Below are 15,369 nucleotides of genomic sequence, written 5' to 3'. Positions count from 1 at the left end.
TTCTTTCTTTTTCTTTTCTTTCTTTTTCTTTTCTTCTTTTCTTTAACTTTATATATCGAAAAGAAATACTTTAACGTTATTGAGAGTTTAAATATTACTTTTATTATTTAAAAAATATTTTAATAATAATTTGATTACCTTTAAACAGATTGATTAATTAATAGATTATTAGAAATATATTATTAATATTTTTTTGTTTTTCAAGCAGTGATTTGAGAAAGTTATAAGGTTAAATCTGATTGGCCTAAAATTATAACCAATGAGAGGAGAGCCTGTCATATCTCCTTCGTGGTAGGTTATATACACGAGGAGAATAAATAATCATATACGTCATATCTTTGTAGTATGTAGGGTTTGGTTTCCTCTTCTTAAGTTTCTGTTTCCTTTTTAGATCGTTTTAGAGTTTTAAAGAGACACGATTAATAAGGAGTAACGGAAAATATATAAATTTAAATTTTTTCAGAGTTTTCTTATATCGTTGAAAGGACTGAGTGTAAGTTTCCTATTGAAATTGATCTTTTTAAAAATTGCAATGGAAAGTTTACTTATTCGACAGCATTGTTTAAATCCTATTCCTTATTTTTTACAGTATTTCAATATTAATCAAAGTTACAACCATTTAACTTATTTGGATATAGCTGTTATGGACATGGTGATTACAAATCTACAACAACAACGTATGATCACGGAGCAATTGCGCCGTGAAGCTGCAATCAAGCGCATAATGGTGAGCAAAGCCATTGAAGATATTATGAAGTACATTACTGAACACGAGCAAGAGGATTGTCTCTTGGTTGGTTTCTCATCGCAGAAGTCTAATCCCTTTCGTGAAAAAAGCTCATGCTCCATTCTGTAATATTCCATGTTTATAATTGAAGTTTTCAATTTTGTTTGAGCTCTAATTTCATTTAAATTATTCATGAAAATATTAAAGATATCCTATTTTTAATATAACTAATTGTTTATAATAGTGATTAATATGGCTTTCAAATTATATCACATATTATTATAAATAATCAGGAATTCATACGCATAGCTATAATATATTAAATTAGAAAAGTGTTGCATAAAATGATAACTTTACAATATTTCTTTTTGCCTCATGTTTACATACAAATTTAAAAAAAAGAAGAGAAAATGTTATACATAAGTATAAAACTATCTAAATTTTAATATAATATTTTACATATCAACATTTTCATGTAAATAACTTTGAAGAAAATATGGAATTATATCAATGTTACTGCCGTCTTTCAAAATACAACGATTTTATATAATATTGAAAAATGTTCCATGCTTGTAACAATAAGTACAAATAACTTTGAAGAAAACCTATAATGTATGAGGTTCTAATGACAATAAATCATTTATAAGAAAACATTTCTTTTCTTGTACTTAGAATATAAGATATGAAATTTATTATGATGGGTTTTCAAGTTCTTCTATAAATGTTTTACATTTTGATTTTAATGTTTTGACTGCTTCTGTAAATAATATACTAGATGGTAATGCACCAACAGATTCTATAGTAACTGTAAATAACAAAATAATATATACATAAATGCAAAACAAATTTTTTACTAATTTAAGATAAATTAATGAACTCACAAATAAAATGATTTGTTATTCGACTTAGTTGCACACAATCCTTTAAATCATCATGACGGAAAACATTGCGAGAGCAGCTATCATAGCGAGCATTTTTTACCACAGCTTCTCGTGAATTTGGATCGCCTTTCTGGCGTTCTACAATTTCTATAACACCAGGACTGAAGCAACTTTTCAAACGTTGAGCCATTTCTCCTCTTACAGTTTTTGTTATTTGAATATCTGGTAATAACCTGTATGAAGCGGTAGCTATATGGAATAAAAATATTTTAACTTTCTACATAAACTTTTATGATTTGAATATATCAAAATTATATAAGAAATTTTCAAGAAGAGGGTACATACCTACTGGGGAGAACTTTGCATGATCTCTTCCAATACCTTTTACTGCATGCATAAATGCATGAATTTCTTGCCCTGGCCTCATTTTACAAACTAAAATATCTCCTTCTAAAACACCCAATTGTTCTGTACCTCTAGGATATAATTCTGCTTGACGTCCGATTGGTATCCATTTAATATCTTTACTATAAACTAAGAAACAAAAATATAAAACATCTCTTCTCTAACTGTATACTATGAAATATTCTTAAAAATTCTATATATTAATAAATAGTAAATACCATTATTATTTCTATATATATCATTTGGCCGTCTAGAGTCTTTTGGTGGCTGTGGATTCCAAGAACATGTCACTTTCATCTCATACCTTAATGTATCCTGATCACTAACCTCATTTTCATCTTTCTCATTAGTAGATGGATATTCAAATAATCTAGGATCAGCTTTTAAAGGTATAAGTCCAAGCCTATATATATTTAATAAATTTGTATTAATACGCACAATTTTAACTTTGAATTTAATATATATCCATATATTACCTGTGTGCCAATACCTCATCTTGAATTAAACTGGTATTATTTAATATAAAAACTTTTTCAATAGCCATAGTTGGTACTTCGCTTAAGAGTATTCTGCGTAAAGCATTTGCAAGCGAGGAATGACAACCAATCAGATCAAATTCTAATTCTCTTTCATCTTTGGACTCCTTTACGATTTCTATTATAAATGTCTATAAAAAAAGATAATGAATTAATTATTATACATTGAAATTTCAACCGAGAGATACTGTTATATATAATGTATTTATATTACTTCTTTAAATTTTTGTAAGCTCCATGGTTCGTAAGAATATTCTGCCATCTGTAAAAAAGTAATATAATATATAATAACAGTTCAATAATAATAATTCATATTTCTATTAACTTACGTTTGGTATCCCATATTCTTCTAATAATACACGTGGTTTTCGATCCTTCTCCATATTTTATTGTATAATATTAAAATAATTATTCCTATGAATACCTTAATTCTCTAAACTCTGTTATTCCTGTTCTTTTATTTTACACAATTAATACAATTAATAAAATTATTAAGAAGTTGACTCTGTTTATATCTTTTATAGGTTATGTAAAACCACGTATATCCAATCAAGCAGACATTTGACTAAATGTGTAAATCCGTGAACACGCATGTACATACATTATCATGTACGATATATTATCGTATAGTAAAATTATCGAAACTCGAAATATCGAACTAAACATATGTACGACTTATTATATCTAAATAAAGTGAACGATTGGCGCGTTTCTTAAAATGGCATGCATCGGTAAATTTTTGTACCGCCACCCAGCGAAAGAAAAATACAACTACGGTGTTGTTACACGAATTAACAATTATTATAGAAGAAATAAAAATTATCGTAAAGTTATCTTTACAATGAAACAATTTATATTAACTTTATCAATTATTGTATGAGGTTATACCGTTTGAATGATTGTCAAAAGATAAATGACGAATCTTTTTCTTTCTTGGTTATACCGGAATACGTGTCAATTAACGTTCATACATTTTCTTGAAACATAAGAAGGTGAAATAATGTATTTATCGAAAAGATAAAAGTGTTTTTTTTTTGTTTTATCAAAAGCATAGAAACATAATAAAGTTAAGCAAGTATGTTTTAATTTTATCAGAGTATTATTATTATTTATTATTTAATAGGTAAAAGATTTAATGTTATTAATTTTTACAGTCAAAAATTAATTTGTGCGTGGTGTCATCTTAAAACATCATATCAACATATGGACCTTTAAAATAGGTATAAAAATAATGTCTATATGTTTGCAATCTTTATGGATACGCTTACACATTGGTAAGTTAATATTTATATAATTATATATATGCATAAAATATCTTTTAATTCTTAATTTTATATTTTAGTATTTATAGAGAATAAATTTAGATAATGGGGTTAGGTAGTTTTCGATGGAAACTATTGCTGATTGTTATTCTAATTATATTTCTATGGCAATCTTCAAAAATATGGTTATCGTTTGCACAAGATCATGTTACAGAAGGTAAGAAAAAATTTTATTTTATACATATATGTTTATAGTTATTTGACAAAAAGCTCGATAATTACATGCAATATGAAGTTAAGTTTCTCTTAACTATTTTTTATCTATTTAAATAGAATTTTCGGGAAGCGAAGTAAGGATAATAGAGAAGGAAGTTAATGCAAAAGAAATAGTTCATATAACTGTATATTATGAGACGCTGTGTCCTGATTCACGAAGTTTTTTTGTATATCATTTATTGCCAACTTATGTGAAACTAAAGGAAAATGTACAGGTCACATTGATACCATATGGAAAAGCTACGGTAAAGCAATATATTTAAATATTATAGTTATATAAAATAAAACATTTCATAATAGTAATGATAGCTAATAATAAAAAAATTTTTATATTCTAGACAACACAAAAGGATCATACTTATGAATTTAAATGTCAACATGGACCAATTGAATGCCAAGGAAATATAATACATGCATGCGCCATTGATCTTATAAAAGATCAATCACTTCTATTGAATTACTTATCTTGCATGATTAAAAATAATATAGATCCAGAAAATATCATGGAAATTTGTGCACAGAAAATGAATGTGGATTCTAATGTTATTTCCAAATGTTATTCCGGAGCAAAAGGAAAAGAACTTTTGGCTAAATACGGAGAATTGACAAGTGCTCTTAAGCCACGAATTTCTTTTATACCTACAATCTCTCTTAATGATGTAAGTATATAATAATCCTATAACTATATATTAATATTTGTTTCCTATCTATTTAAACATAACATAATTATTTTAGAGCGTTAAGGACCAGGCTAAAATCTTGAAAAACTTATTACAAGAAGTATGTTCACTGTTTAAAATCAAACCTGAAGGTTGTCTATGATCAAAGTATATTATATGTTAAATGATGTTTTTAATCAATGAGCTTCTTCATTTGAATCTAATGAATTGAAAATACCTTTATGAAATATATTTTTGAAAACACTTATCCATATGTTTTTCTTTACTTTTTACAAAACGTGTTTAGAACATAGATAAATTAATTTTTATATTGAATTTTTTTTACCACATCTCTGTTTTTCTTATAATGTTCTTTCATATGATTGTGAGATTTCAACTTACATAAAGCAGGAATACAGACATATGCACATTTTTATACATTGGAACAATTTATTAACTCAACATTAACATTTTATACAAACTGTGCTGCTTCCTTATGTACGATAAGAAGTGTTAAGAAACATCCATGATTAATTTTTACTATCTGAAAGATTAAACGCTGATTGCAACCATTTTTGACATGATGCATTGAAAATAGGTAAGTACTTCTGCCATATTGTTTATATAATAATCACTAATCAATGTAAAAGGCAAGCAATTCTAATCTTACAATTAAATTAATATCCTCAGATCTAAGATCAGGAATAACATAATAATCGAATAACAAAAAATTTTCAATAATAAATTAATCAAATGTCTATATATTTGGTAACAGAAAAAAAAAAAAATAAAACGTTTATTTCAGAGAAATCTCTTAAAAAGTAAAAACAATCACTGATTCTTAATGGAACGATTAAATCGTTAAAACAGCATTAATAACATACAAATGATAATCCTATAACAACTGAAGCATTTTCTTCGAATGAAAGTGAAAACGTAAATTGCAAAGGTTGTCGCAATTAATGAAAACATTTCCTTGGTTAAATGATAAATCAGAAAATGAAAGCATGATCAAAGAGAGGAACTTAAAAATACGAATCGTATCAAGCAACGCACGATTTCTATATATATATATATATTTTTTTTTTCTTTTTAGGATGAAATTGAAAAATGAATTTTATAAAGTGAAAATATATCGACATATATCGCTTAGACTAATTTTACCGAGAGACAAGTTTATGTTCACAAATGACATCACACGTATGAAGCAATTACCAATTGCGTAAATGCATATTCATCATCAATGTCCTGCGCTGCGATCTATAATATCTAATTCACGAGGAGGAAGATTTTACAAGCGAGAGATTTTATTTAATTACACGCAGATATGTATGTAAAATACGTTTTGTCACGAATAACGAAACGCGTTATTTTTTAGCAAAGGAATCTGAGTGCCATTCATGAAATGCTAAAAAAGATGAGAAGAGAGCTGAAATGAGAGGTCTATTGGTAATTAAAAAAGGACAAGTAATAAATATTTGTGACCTAAAAATGAGGATACATTTATTTTGTCTTTTTATAATCAATGCAATCTAGGTCACCAGAAATACAAGTAGTAGTTCACCCTTTTTTTTCTTATTCTGTTTTTCACTTCAATATTAAATAATAATAATAAAGGACTGTGGAGGAATTGTTTCTTTTTTTCTCTTCATTTTGTCGCAAATTAATTTTATGTATATATAATATATATTACATATATATTATGTCTGAACAACCCCGGATGCACATACACGCATTTAGATGTGTTTTATTACGCGTCGTGTTACCGTGTGTTGTTCTTTGCTCTCAAGTTTTTAAGTAACATTATCGCGTACGGATCGCACAAATTTACACCAGTTTTCTCCGTTCTGGTTGTGATCTCTCTCTCTCTCTCTCTTTTTTCTTTTCTTTCGTTTTTTTTCTTTCTTTCTTTCTTTCTTTCTTTTCTTTCTCCGCTTAACGAGACCGACACGACGCACCCATGGGCGAAGAAAAGCAATGCACCGATCACTTGTGTAGCTTGACTTCCTTTTAACACCCCATCATCATCATCATCCCCTGTTTATCCATTTAAACTTTTTTTTTCCTTTTTTATCCAACAAAAGTGGTGTCGACGTGAGATGGTTTTTGCGCACGAGTGTTATTATGAGATTTCCTCGATGGAAGGCAAGATAAAAACAGGAGATTATACGGAACCGGAGATAAAACACACTTTGTTATTAAATGTTGTATAATGTGTTGTTGTTGTTGTTGTTATTGTTTTGTTTTACTGTAATTTAATTTTCTATGTTTTTTCTTTTCTATATAAGTGTGCATGTGTCTGTGTATGTATGTATATGTATGGTAACTCTCTCTCTCTCTCTCTCTCTCTCTCTCTCTGACTCTCTCAATCTCTCACAATTTCTCTCTCTCTCTCTCTCTCTCTCTACGTGTTTGTAATGTGTATGTGTCGTATATGTCGTATGTGTATATGCACGTGCGACTTGTAAACGCGTTACGAATGCGAAACGAGACGCAACGTGAAAAAGCACAGGGAAAAAAGAAGCTTATCCATAGGAACGCAGAGATCTCGATCTGGAGCTTTCTAACTAATCCGCGATACAAGTAATGTTCTCTCTTTACTTCTTCATTTTTTTTTCTTTTTTTTTGTTATAATTTCTTTATTATTATTATTATTATTATTATTATTATTATTATATTATTATTATTATTATATTGTTTTCCTTATTAACACGATTCCTCGCATGACGTAGACAATTAATCAATTTCGAAGGAGACAAGGTGCCAAAAAATGTATCATTATTTGAGATCTATAAGAAGTGCTGCTTGCCATCTTCCACTGCTATGTATATATTTTCATTTTTCTTATATAAATTATCATATAATCTATAGTGACGCGCAAGCTAAAGGTGTTACTTAGTAGTACACGATGTGCCACTACTTATCGGCGGATATCCTCTTTTTTCTTTCTTATTACTTTTTTTTTCTTTTTTTTTTTTTCTTTTTTTTTTAAGATAATCGACACATACAACTCAGATTTCTTCGCTGTCTTTTTCTCTATATTATACTCTTTTTCTCTCTCCCTAGAAAATGAGGTCCAGACCGAAGTCTCCTTATTAAAAGATATAGTTATGCTATTCATACATATTTTCGTAGTGGAATTTACCACACTTGCAGGATATTTATCCCATAACTCTCTCAGTCACTACAAACTTCGTTAATTAAAATAAAATCGACAGATGTACACGCGGTAAGTAAAACTGCGATGCAATAATATAACGCTACATAGCGTTTCTTCCTTTTTCTATCCTTCTTTTCTTCCTCTTTCTATCTCTTTTTCTTCTGGTTCATTTTTTCCTTTGGGCGCATTTCTCTCCTTCATTTTACCAAAATTTTTCACTATTCCAACGTGCATTTTTTTTAATTTTTTTTTTAATTTTTTTTTTAATTTTTTTTTAATTTTTTTTTTTTTTCTTTTTTTTTATTGATGTGACAATGAAAATGAAGATGAGTAGTAGTAAAAGGTAAAAGGCTTATAGGAGAAGGAAAATATATGTGTGACACAGATATAATAATAAGATTTATAATTTAAAGAGTTTAAAGAGGAAGAGATAGATAGAACGAGTGTGGAAAAACGGATAGAGATGAAAAGGAAATGCACTTCTCTTTCTCTCTTCATAAGTTTCTTTCTTTTATAATTAGAGAACATAAGCGCACAACTATGCATCTTACGTTTAAATGTATATCACTTTTTAATATTTTTTTCTTTCTTTCTCGATTTTTTTTTCTTGTGTTATTGTTGAACAGAAATAAAACGACTGTGCGGGTGTATTTGTGTACATGTGTGTTATATGTAATATGCGTATGTATTTTTTCTAATTGTTTTTACCTGTTCATGTGTGTTTATGTGTGAGTGCGAGTGTATTTGTGTGTGTGTGTGTGTGTGTTATGTATTTTGTAAGTATATATGCTCGACAGAGATAATGATTTTAGCGGTATAGCTCTTTAATTAAACAGTTGATTTGCCCTGTATTTTTTACTTATCGACAACGAGATGATTAACGCGTATCGGGCGTTGACCTTCCGCGCGGATTTTTTATATATATATATATATATGTAGACTTCACATCCGGATACAAGGTTTTGTTTTTCACTTTCTGGTTGGTTCGCATTTTGTGTTTTACATATATTTTATACTCTGCATCTTGATTTTTTTTTTATTTTTTTTTTTATTTTTTTTTTATTTTTTTTTTTTATTTAGTACGTCAACACCACTTCAAGTCGCAAGTTCTTCCATTATACTGGTTGCATTCACTTTGATGTCATCATTGTGACGAATTCTGGATAAAGAAATAACAATATCACAAAAAATATACATTTCATCATTATTAGAAGAATTAATTCCAAATTTACAGTTATTGTATATTCAAAAGACAACTGGTAAAGTGATAATGTGGTACACACACATACACAGGGGAGAGAATGTAATAAATAAACTGATACATAAAATGGGCCAAAAATTCCTAAGTGATTTTAAAAACCAATTGGTCTTTTTTCTCTTGAAACTTTTGAAGTTAATATATATATATATATTTATATTTGTTTTTTCTTCTTCAGATTGTAAACAAGCTTAGCTTGTAGTTTTACAATCCTTACACTTGGAAACTTTTCTAAAAGAATTAATACGAAATTTACAACCATCGTATATTCGACATTAAAAACAACTACCTTGATATGGTGTACATATACAGGAAGAAGGATGTAATAAATTAATACACAGAGTGGACCAAAAGTTCCGAAGTGATTTTCAAAATTAATTAATTTCTTTCCCTTCAGATTGTAAATCCCAGTCTAGCTGCTTAGTTTTACAATCCTAGAAGACCTAGGAACTTTTAATACACTCTGTGGATCAGAATCTCTTCTATCTCTGGATTCAAACAAAAACTCATCTGCAAATGACACTAGGTATTTCTACTTGCGAGAAAAAGAAAGAGAGAATTTTAGCATAATAGAATAATAATAATAATAATATTAATAATAATAATACGTAGATAGATAGATAGATAGATAGATTAGATAGATACAAACCTTCGTAATTAACTTGGCCGTCTCCATCAATGTCAGCTTCTCGAATCATTTCGTCGACCTCTTCGTCGGTAAGCTTTTCTCCAAGATTTGTCATGACGTGTCTAAGTTCTGCCGCGGATATGAAACCGTTACCATCTTTATCAAACACTCTGAACGCCTCCCTTATCTCCTCTTCACTGTCAGTATCTTTCATTTTGCGTGCCATCATGGTCAAAAATTCCGGGAAGTCGATGGTGCCATTACCTGAAATCCGTCGCATGATGTATACGAGGGAAATAAGAGCTCCGAGGGTAAACTAAAAAATGGCAAAAAAATACGATAATATGGATAGAAGAGAGAGAGAGAGAGAGAGAGAGAGAGAGAGAGAGAAAGGATGAAGGAAAATGATGTATGCATTATAAAAATATAACGTGTTTTTAGCGGTACACCACGTTTAAATAAAACACGTCTAAACTTATATGTATGATGTGTGTGTGTATATATATATATATATTATATATATATACCTATATAATTATGAACTAAAAAGATGTATACCTAAGTCGCATGAATCGATAAAACTATCGTGAACACATAGCGTTCCAGAAAAAGAAAATAAAAATCATCGGGTATTATCTATAAAGAAAATTGAAAAATGTTATTTTTTCGTAGATTGTGTGTGTGTGTGTGTGTTTTTTTTTTTTTCAAGGCAAGTTTTAATCGAGAATATGTGTTAACGTATTTATCTTTTTATCGAAGAAGAGATGTAATGTATATTGTTTTATATACCATCTGCATCCACTTCGTTAATCATATCTTGAAGTTCAGCTTCCGTGGGATTTTGACCAAGAGATCGCATAACGGTACCCAATTCTTTAGTAGTTATAGTACCATCGCCATCTTTGTCAAATAGCGAAAATGCCTCCTTGAATTCTGCGATTTGTTCCTCCGTCAGTTGGTCGGCCTATCGACAAAAATATGAATGATTTTTATTTTGCAATAAAATAAATTGTTTTTCTTTCTCTTAGACGAACATTGAAGACATTACATCTAATTCTTTAATATATATATTTTTTTATAAAATAAAAAAAAAATAAAAAAAAAGATAACAATAAAAATAAAAAAAAAAAATAAAAAAAAAAATAAAAAAACGAAAAATGTATACATATAATTTCTAACCTACAAAATATTTCTCTGCCTCAATTAGATGTTCGTAACTTTGAACGACAATGAAAATAGTTCATCGATTTTCTTTTTTCCACCCTCTTTAAGAAGAAAAATTAGAAAAAGAAAAAAATAATAATAAAGTTTATATAATATTTGTAGGTTTTGTAAAGAACAATTAGATGATATAAGTTATCATTCGAGTGATTCACGCAAAGATAAGAGATACGACGAAGACAACAGTTAGGAATACTGTAAATGCAGAAAAAGAATTAATTCTCTAATCTTATCAATCGTATGTGTATTATTTTCTTAATTCCCAACTGATTCATACAAGATCCAATTTATTTCTTTTTTTTTTTTTTCATTTTTATTTTTTCCTTTTAATTACATTGCTCGATCTACGTGATAGGTACTCTCGATTTATCTTGATTAATCTCAATTAATCTAAAATAATCAAGAAAGAACATTTTCTTTGCACATTTTCTTTACACAATATTTTCTTACACAATTCTCTATGTTGTTTTATCTTCCCTTAGGGAGTGTCACACAAGCACAAGGTCCGTTAAAATAGTATATTTTCTCCTTGAATTTTTTTATCGATATACGATAAACATACATACATACGCACACATATATTACATATAAATACGTATATGTACATACATATGCTACTAGTATCGACTTATTTTAAAGGAGAATTAATTAATCGTCAAAAAATTCAAAAAATCTATTCGTTTATATATATATATATATATATATATATATATATATATATATATATACGCACACGTGTGTGTATATCCATTGTAGCTCACGCCACCATCATTATCGTCATCATTCTTTGATTAAAACGGAGATCGATCGTTAGAGTTTAGACCTTTACAATGAATCGTTCTTTTTTTTTCCTTAGCCCACATTCTAAACTGCTTTCTGCATTTATTATACCATTACTTATACTACTACTAAGAGAGACAAGAATAAGAAACGAAGTAGCGAAACTATTCATAAATAAAAGAACATAACCTATATTTTTTAGACGAAATAAAGGATTGAAGGATATTCTTTCATTGGAGGGAATGGATTATAAAATTCGTATGAGTCAAAAATAGCATAGAAAATGAAGAAAAATTTTAGAGTTAGAAAATGAGAGAGAGAGAGAGAGAGAGAGAGAGAGAGAAAGAGAGAGAGAATCGGCGTCGTACTAAGAGACCGCGAAAATCAATAGCAAGGTATATCGTAGAACAGTTGATTGTCGAATACCACGCCACATTACAATACTCTCTGCCACGAAAGCTGTATATAATATATACATGTATTACACACAGAGGGGCACGCAGTGTGTCAGGAAAGTGAGCTGTATATTATTAAAAACTATCATATATATATACACACATATATATATATGTAGCATAATCATAAGTGATTCAAAGAAGAAGAATCATTGTAAGCTCATTTATCGTTTCATAGTTATTTCTATGAAATTTCATCTAAAGATTTCGATTGACTCTTTCATTTCTATTTTCACGATATATCTCATTTGCGAAAGATGAACTCACTTCATGATAAATGGTAAAGGCTTGTTCAATAAAAAAAAAAGTACAACATATACATTTGTTGTACTTTATATATATATATATATATATATATATATATATACACATATGTATATTGAAATGAGTCTAGATTAATCGTGAAGTTAGCGAGAAAAGATTAAACATGTTTAAAATACGTCATTTACCGGTCCTGTATCTAACTTCGGATCTCTATAGGCCGATTTTCAATGGTAGATCCCTACCTATCCATAATATCCTAAAAACAAAGTATATATTCTCTTATTATTATAACTTATTTAAAGAATGAAAAAAATTAACTGGATAAGAGAATGGAAATGGTACTATCAGTAAATGGAAATTTTACTATCGTTAAGAATTTTTGTTCCTTGTTACTGTACTATATTGTACATCGCGAAAGAGAGAGAGAGAGAGAGAGAGAGAGAGAGAGAGAGAGAGACGACAGCAATACCAACGAAATCATACAAAAAACCCAATAGAAACCGAATCGTCTGAGAAAGTTAGTGATGATATTTTGCAAGTTACTTTCGTTTGTGAAGGGGAAATAGCGATTTCAAGACGATTAACCGAATGGCGTTGATGTGCGACTCTTGGAAAAGTGGAACAACTTCAAACTAAAACAAGTCGTGCGTATGCGATATGCTCGTCATCGATCTGACCGTTATACACGTTAACACGGTTTCTCGAGCACGTAAGGGCGTTATTTCGCCGGCTGCGACACGATGCTTTTACCTTCCTTCCTCTTCTTCCCCTTTTCACACTCTATCTATCTCTATCTTTTTCATCTACCCTTTTTCGAAGAAATGAATATACATACATTCATACATACATATATATATATATATATATATATATATTTCGTTCGTCGTCGTTTCACATTTAGTCTTCGTTCAAAGAGACAAAAGAAATACGGAGGGGGATTGCACAATTCCTTTTTAAAATGATTCCTTGCGAGTGACGGTTTTAATCGACATGCCTCCATCCAAGTATAAAAATTAGTTATACATATACTACTAGCAGGAGGTAGCAGAGCGAGCAAAAGAGAGAGAGAGAGAGAGAGAGAGAGAGGAGAAAGAGCGGATCGATGTGCCAGGGCGAGAGAGAGGATATCCGACACGATATCCCGGTACGATCCCGGCTCGAGCCGGCTGCTGCTGCTACTGCTACTGCTGCCACCGTTGCGGCCAATTTCTATTGCCGTTACTCGATTATAGAAAAGGAAGTATGACGATAATGAATACAAAAACGTTTCTCTCTTTCCATAACGAAAGAGAAGACGATTTAGGGAAGCTCCTTGCAAAAGTGTACGAAATTCAACGATGAAACTCGTTTACTGGCACGTGCACGCTCGGTGGCGCGTCAACGCAGAAAGAGATAAATAGACTCTGTGTGTGTGTGTGTGTGTGTGTGAGAGAGAGAGAGAGAGAGGAAAGTGAGATGAGATAGATGAACAGATAGATAAAAAGACAGAAACAGAGAGAACGACGATACAAGGATACACCGTCGTTGAAACGACGTCCGGACCGATACAAGTGAGCTTTTATTTCTCGTATATATTAATAACGTATCGCGACAGAAAAATAAGACGAAATAAGACTTACCATTACTTTTCGCTTCTTCTCAGGCTCCTTCGAGAAAGTTATGGAGCTTTACCCGTATGGGACACTAGACACAGGGAGAGAGCGAGCGGTATTATTCACAATATTGTCCTCTTCGTAACGGTACGACGTATTATAATTGCGCAGAGGGAATTGAAGCAAGCGAGAATAAAAGGAGAAAAGTATTTGTGTGTAGCTGCGTGCGCGAGCGGGCGCGGCGTAGAGAGCAGAGACAAGAGATATACCGGACAGAGAAATAGAGACAGAGACACAGCGGATACGACACCAGCGGCCGACGAGAAACGCACTCAGGACAGCAATGGAGTCCACCGTTCTCTATCGGTGTGCGAGGGCTCTGCCGCAAGTCTCGGCCGGCCGGGTATCACTACGCCGGCCAACCCCCACCACTCGCTCCTACGATCGTCGACCAATCGCGCGCTTCGAGAGTCTAGTAGGCGGGGAGAGGTGTAGCGTACGCGCCACTCACGAGCGCGCCGTTTGCTACGCGCGCGAGAACTAGGACCACTAAGGACTTCCTACGTACGAAAAGAACGTCGTACGTGCGTCCCTTCGACGCGCTTCGAGAAGGAAACGTACGCAGGCTCCACGTCGTGCCCCGCAACGAGGGCTTCCTCGCTTGGACTTGCGAAGACGTTTCGCATGCGGGGTGGGTGCGGTCCCGTGTTTACAGGACAAGTCCGGGCGAACTAAACGGCCCTGTGATTGGCCAGCGCGCACCTGCAATGCGTCAGGCAGCCGCGCGCGGTGTACCGCCGCCACCGCCACCGCCACCGCTATCATCGCCGCAGTTGCCGCCGCCTCCGTCGTCGTCGTCCTCGCCGTCGTTTCGTCGTTCTCTTCCTTGTCATCGTCATCACTGTCGTCGTCGTCGTCGTCGTCATCGTTAACATCATCATTATTATTATCATCATCATCATAGTCGTCATTATCATTGTCGTCGTCATCATCATCATCATCATCATCATCATCATCATCATCATCATCATCATCATCATCATCATCACCATTATCATTATCATTATCATCATCATCATTATCATTATCATTATCAGCATCGTTAATATCGTCAGCCACCTGGTCAAAGCCGGCTTCCTGCATATCTATTCTTACCTGTTTCTTTCGTACTTCCTTCCCACTTGCACTTCCCCTTTTATCTCCTTTCTGATTCTGGACCGCCCAAAGCTAATTTTCCTTCCCTTTAGGCTATATACACCCTTCCC

At 31.6% G+C, this 15,369-nt stretch overlaps 4 protein-coding genes across 5 annotated transcripts; 2 read left to right on the top strand and 2 right to left on the bottom strand.

Moving 5' to 3' along the window:
- The first annotated feature begins 302 nt into the window (after positions 1–302).
- Positions 303–1,378, top strand: LOC124431443 (guanine nucleotide-binding protein subunit gamma-1). 2 transcript variants are annotated; one of them, XM_046979378.1, is made up of 2 exons: positions 303–493; positions 639–1,378. In XM_046979378.1, exon 2 carries the CDS (start codon positions 644–646, stop codon positions 854–856), a length of 213 nt encoding a protein of 70 aa, XP_046835334.1. In that variant the 5' UTR covers positions 303–493; positions 639–643; the 3' UTR covers positions 857–1,378. The 2 variants fall into 2 exon arrangements, with proteins under 2 accessions (XP_046835334.1, XP_046835332.1); XM_046979376.1 differs by having other exon boundaries at positions 314–493; positions 590–1,378.
- A 6-nt stretch (positions 1,379–1,384) lies between these two features.
- LOC124431437 (DNA-directed RNA polymerases I and III subunit RPAC1) lies at positions 1,385–3,223 on the bottom strand. The gene is made up of 7 exons (XM_046979363.1): positions 2,879–3,223; positions 2,764–2,811; positions 2,490–2,680; positions 2,232–2,416; positions 1,954–2,142; positions 1,609–1,857; positions 1,385–1,532 (listed from the first exon to the last, which is right to left on the bottom strand). Exons 1-7 carry the CDS (start codon positions 2,930–2,932, stop codon positions 1,420–1,422), a joined length of 1,029 nt encoding a protein of 342 aa, XP_046835319.1. The 5' UTR covers positions 2,933–3,223; the 3' UTR covers positions 1,385–1,419.
- A 165-nt stretch (positions 3,224–3,388) lies between these two features.
- LOC124431441 (gamma-interferon-inducible lysosomal thiol reductase-like) lies at positions 3,389–8,991 on the top strand. Its single transcript, XM_046979374.1, has 6 exons — positions 3,389–3,624; positions 3,704–3,823; positions 3,892–4,028; positions 4,145–4,332; positions 4,426–4,746; positions 4,823–8,991. Exons 3-6 carry the CDS (start codon positions 3,917–3,919, stop codon positions 4,907–4,909), a joined length of 708 nt encoding a protein of 235 aa, XP_046835330.1. The 5' UTR covers positions 3,389–3,624; positions 3,704–3,823; positions 3,892–3,916; the 3' UTR covers positions 4,910–8,991.
- LOC124431442 (calmodulin) lies at positions 6,222–14,519 on the bottom strand. Its single transcript, XM_046979375.1, has 5 exons — positions 14,374–14,519; positions 14,132–14,195; positions 10,582–10,756; positions 9,814–10,056; positions 6,222–9,065 (listed from the first exon to the last, which is right to left on the bottom strand). The coding sequence occupies exons 2-5, from the start codon at positions 14,132–14,134 to the stop codon at positions 9,037–9,039; spliced, it is 450 nt and encodes a 149-aa protein (XP_046835331.1). The 5' UTR covers positions 14,135–14,195; positions 14,374–14,519; the 3' UTR covers positions 6,222–9,036.
- Positions 14,520–15,369: the final 850 nt, after the last annotated feature.

Source organism: Vespa crabro, chromosome 21 (assembly GCF_910589235.1).
Source record: "Vespa crabro chromosome 21, iyVesCrab1.2, whole genome shotgun sequence".
In the NCBI taxonomy this organism is placed as follows: domain Eukaryota; kingdom Metazoa; phylum Arthropoda; class Insecta; order Hymenoptera; family Vespidae; genus Vespa; species Vespa crabro.
The sequence above is the reverse complement of the archived record's forward strand: the minus strand, read 5'-3'. Positions and strand labels throughout refer to the sequence as shown.

Coding starts and splice junctions, on each gene's coding strand:
- LOC124431437 (XM_046979363.1), bottom strand. CDS start 2,932: ATGGAGAAGGATCGAAAACCACGTGTATTATTAGAAGAATATGGGATA. Junction 2,812..2,878: donor AAGAATATGGGATACCAAAC/GTAAGTTAATAG, acceptor ACTTTTTTACAG/ATGGCAGAATATTCTTACGA. Junction 2,681..2,763: donor GCTTACAAAAATTTAAAGAA/GTAATATAAATA, acceptor CTTTTTTTATAG/ACATTTATAATAGAAATCGT.
- LOC124431442 (XM_046979375.1), bottom strand. Junction 10,057..10,581: donor TAACGAAGTGGATGCAGATG/GTATATAAAACA, acceptor GACGGATTTCAG/GTAATGGCACCATCGACTTC. Junction 9,066..9,813: donor CGGCCAAGTTAATTACGAAG/GTTTGTATCTAT, acceptor TTCTTTATCCAG/AATTCGTCACAATGATGACA.
- LOC124431443 (XM_046979378.1), top strand. CDS start 644: ATGGACATGGTGATTACAAATCTACAACAACAACGTATGATCACGGAG.
- LOC124431441 (XM_046979374.1), top strand. CDS start 3,917: ATGGGGTTAGGTAGTTTTCGATGGAAACTATTGCTGATTGTTATTCTA. Junction 4,029..4,144: donor ACAAGATCATGTTACAGAAG/GTAAGAAAAAAT, acceptor CTATTTAAATAG/AATTTTCGGGAAGCGAAGTA. Junction 4,747..4,822: donor CTACAATCTCTCTTAATGAT/GTAAGTATATAA, acceptor TAATTATTTTAG/AGCGTTAAGGACCAGGCTAA.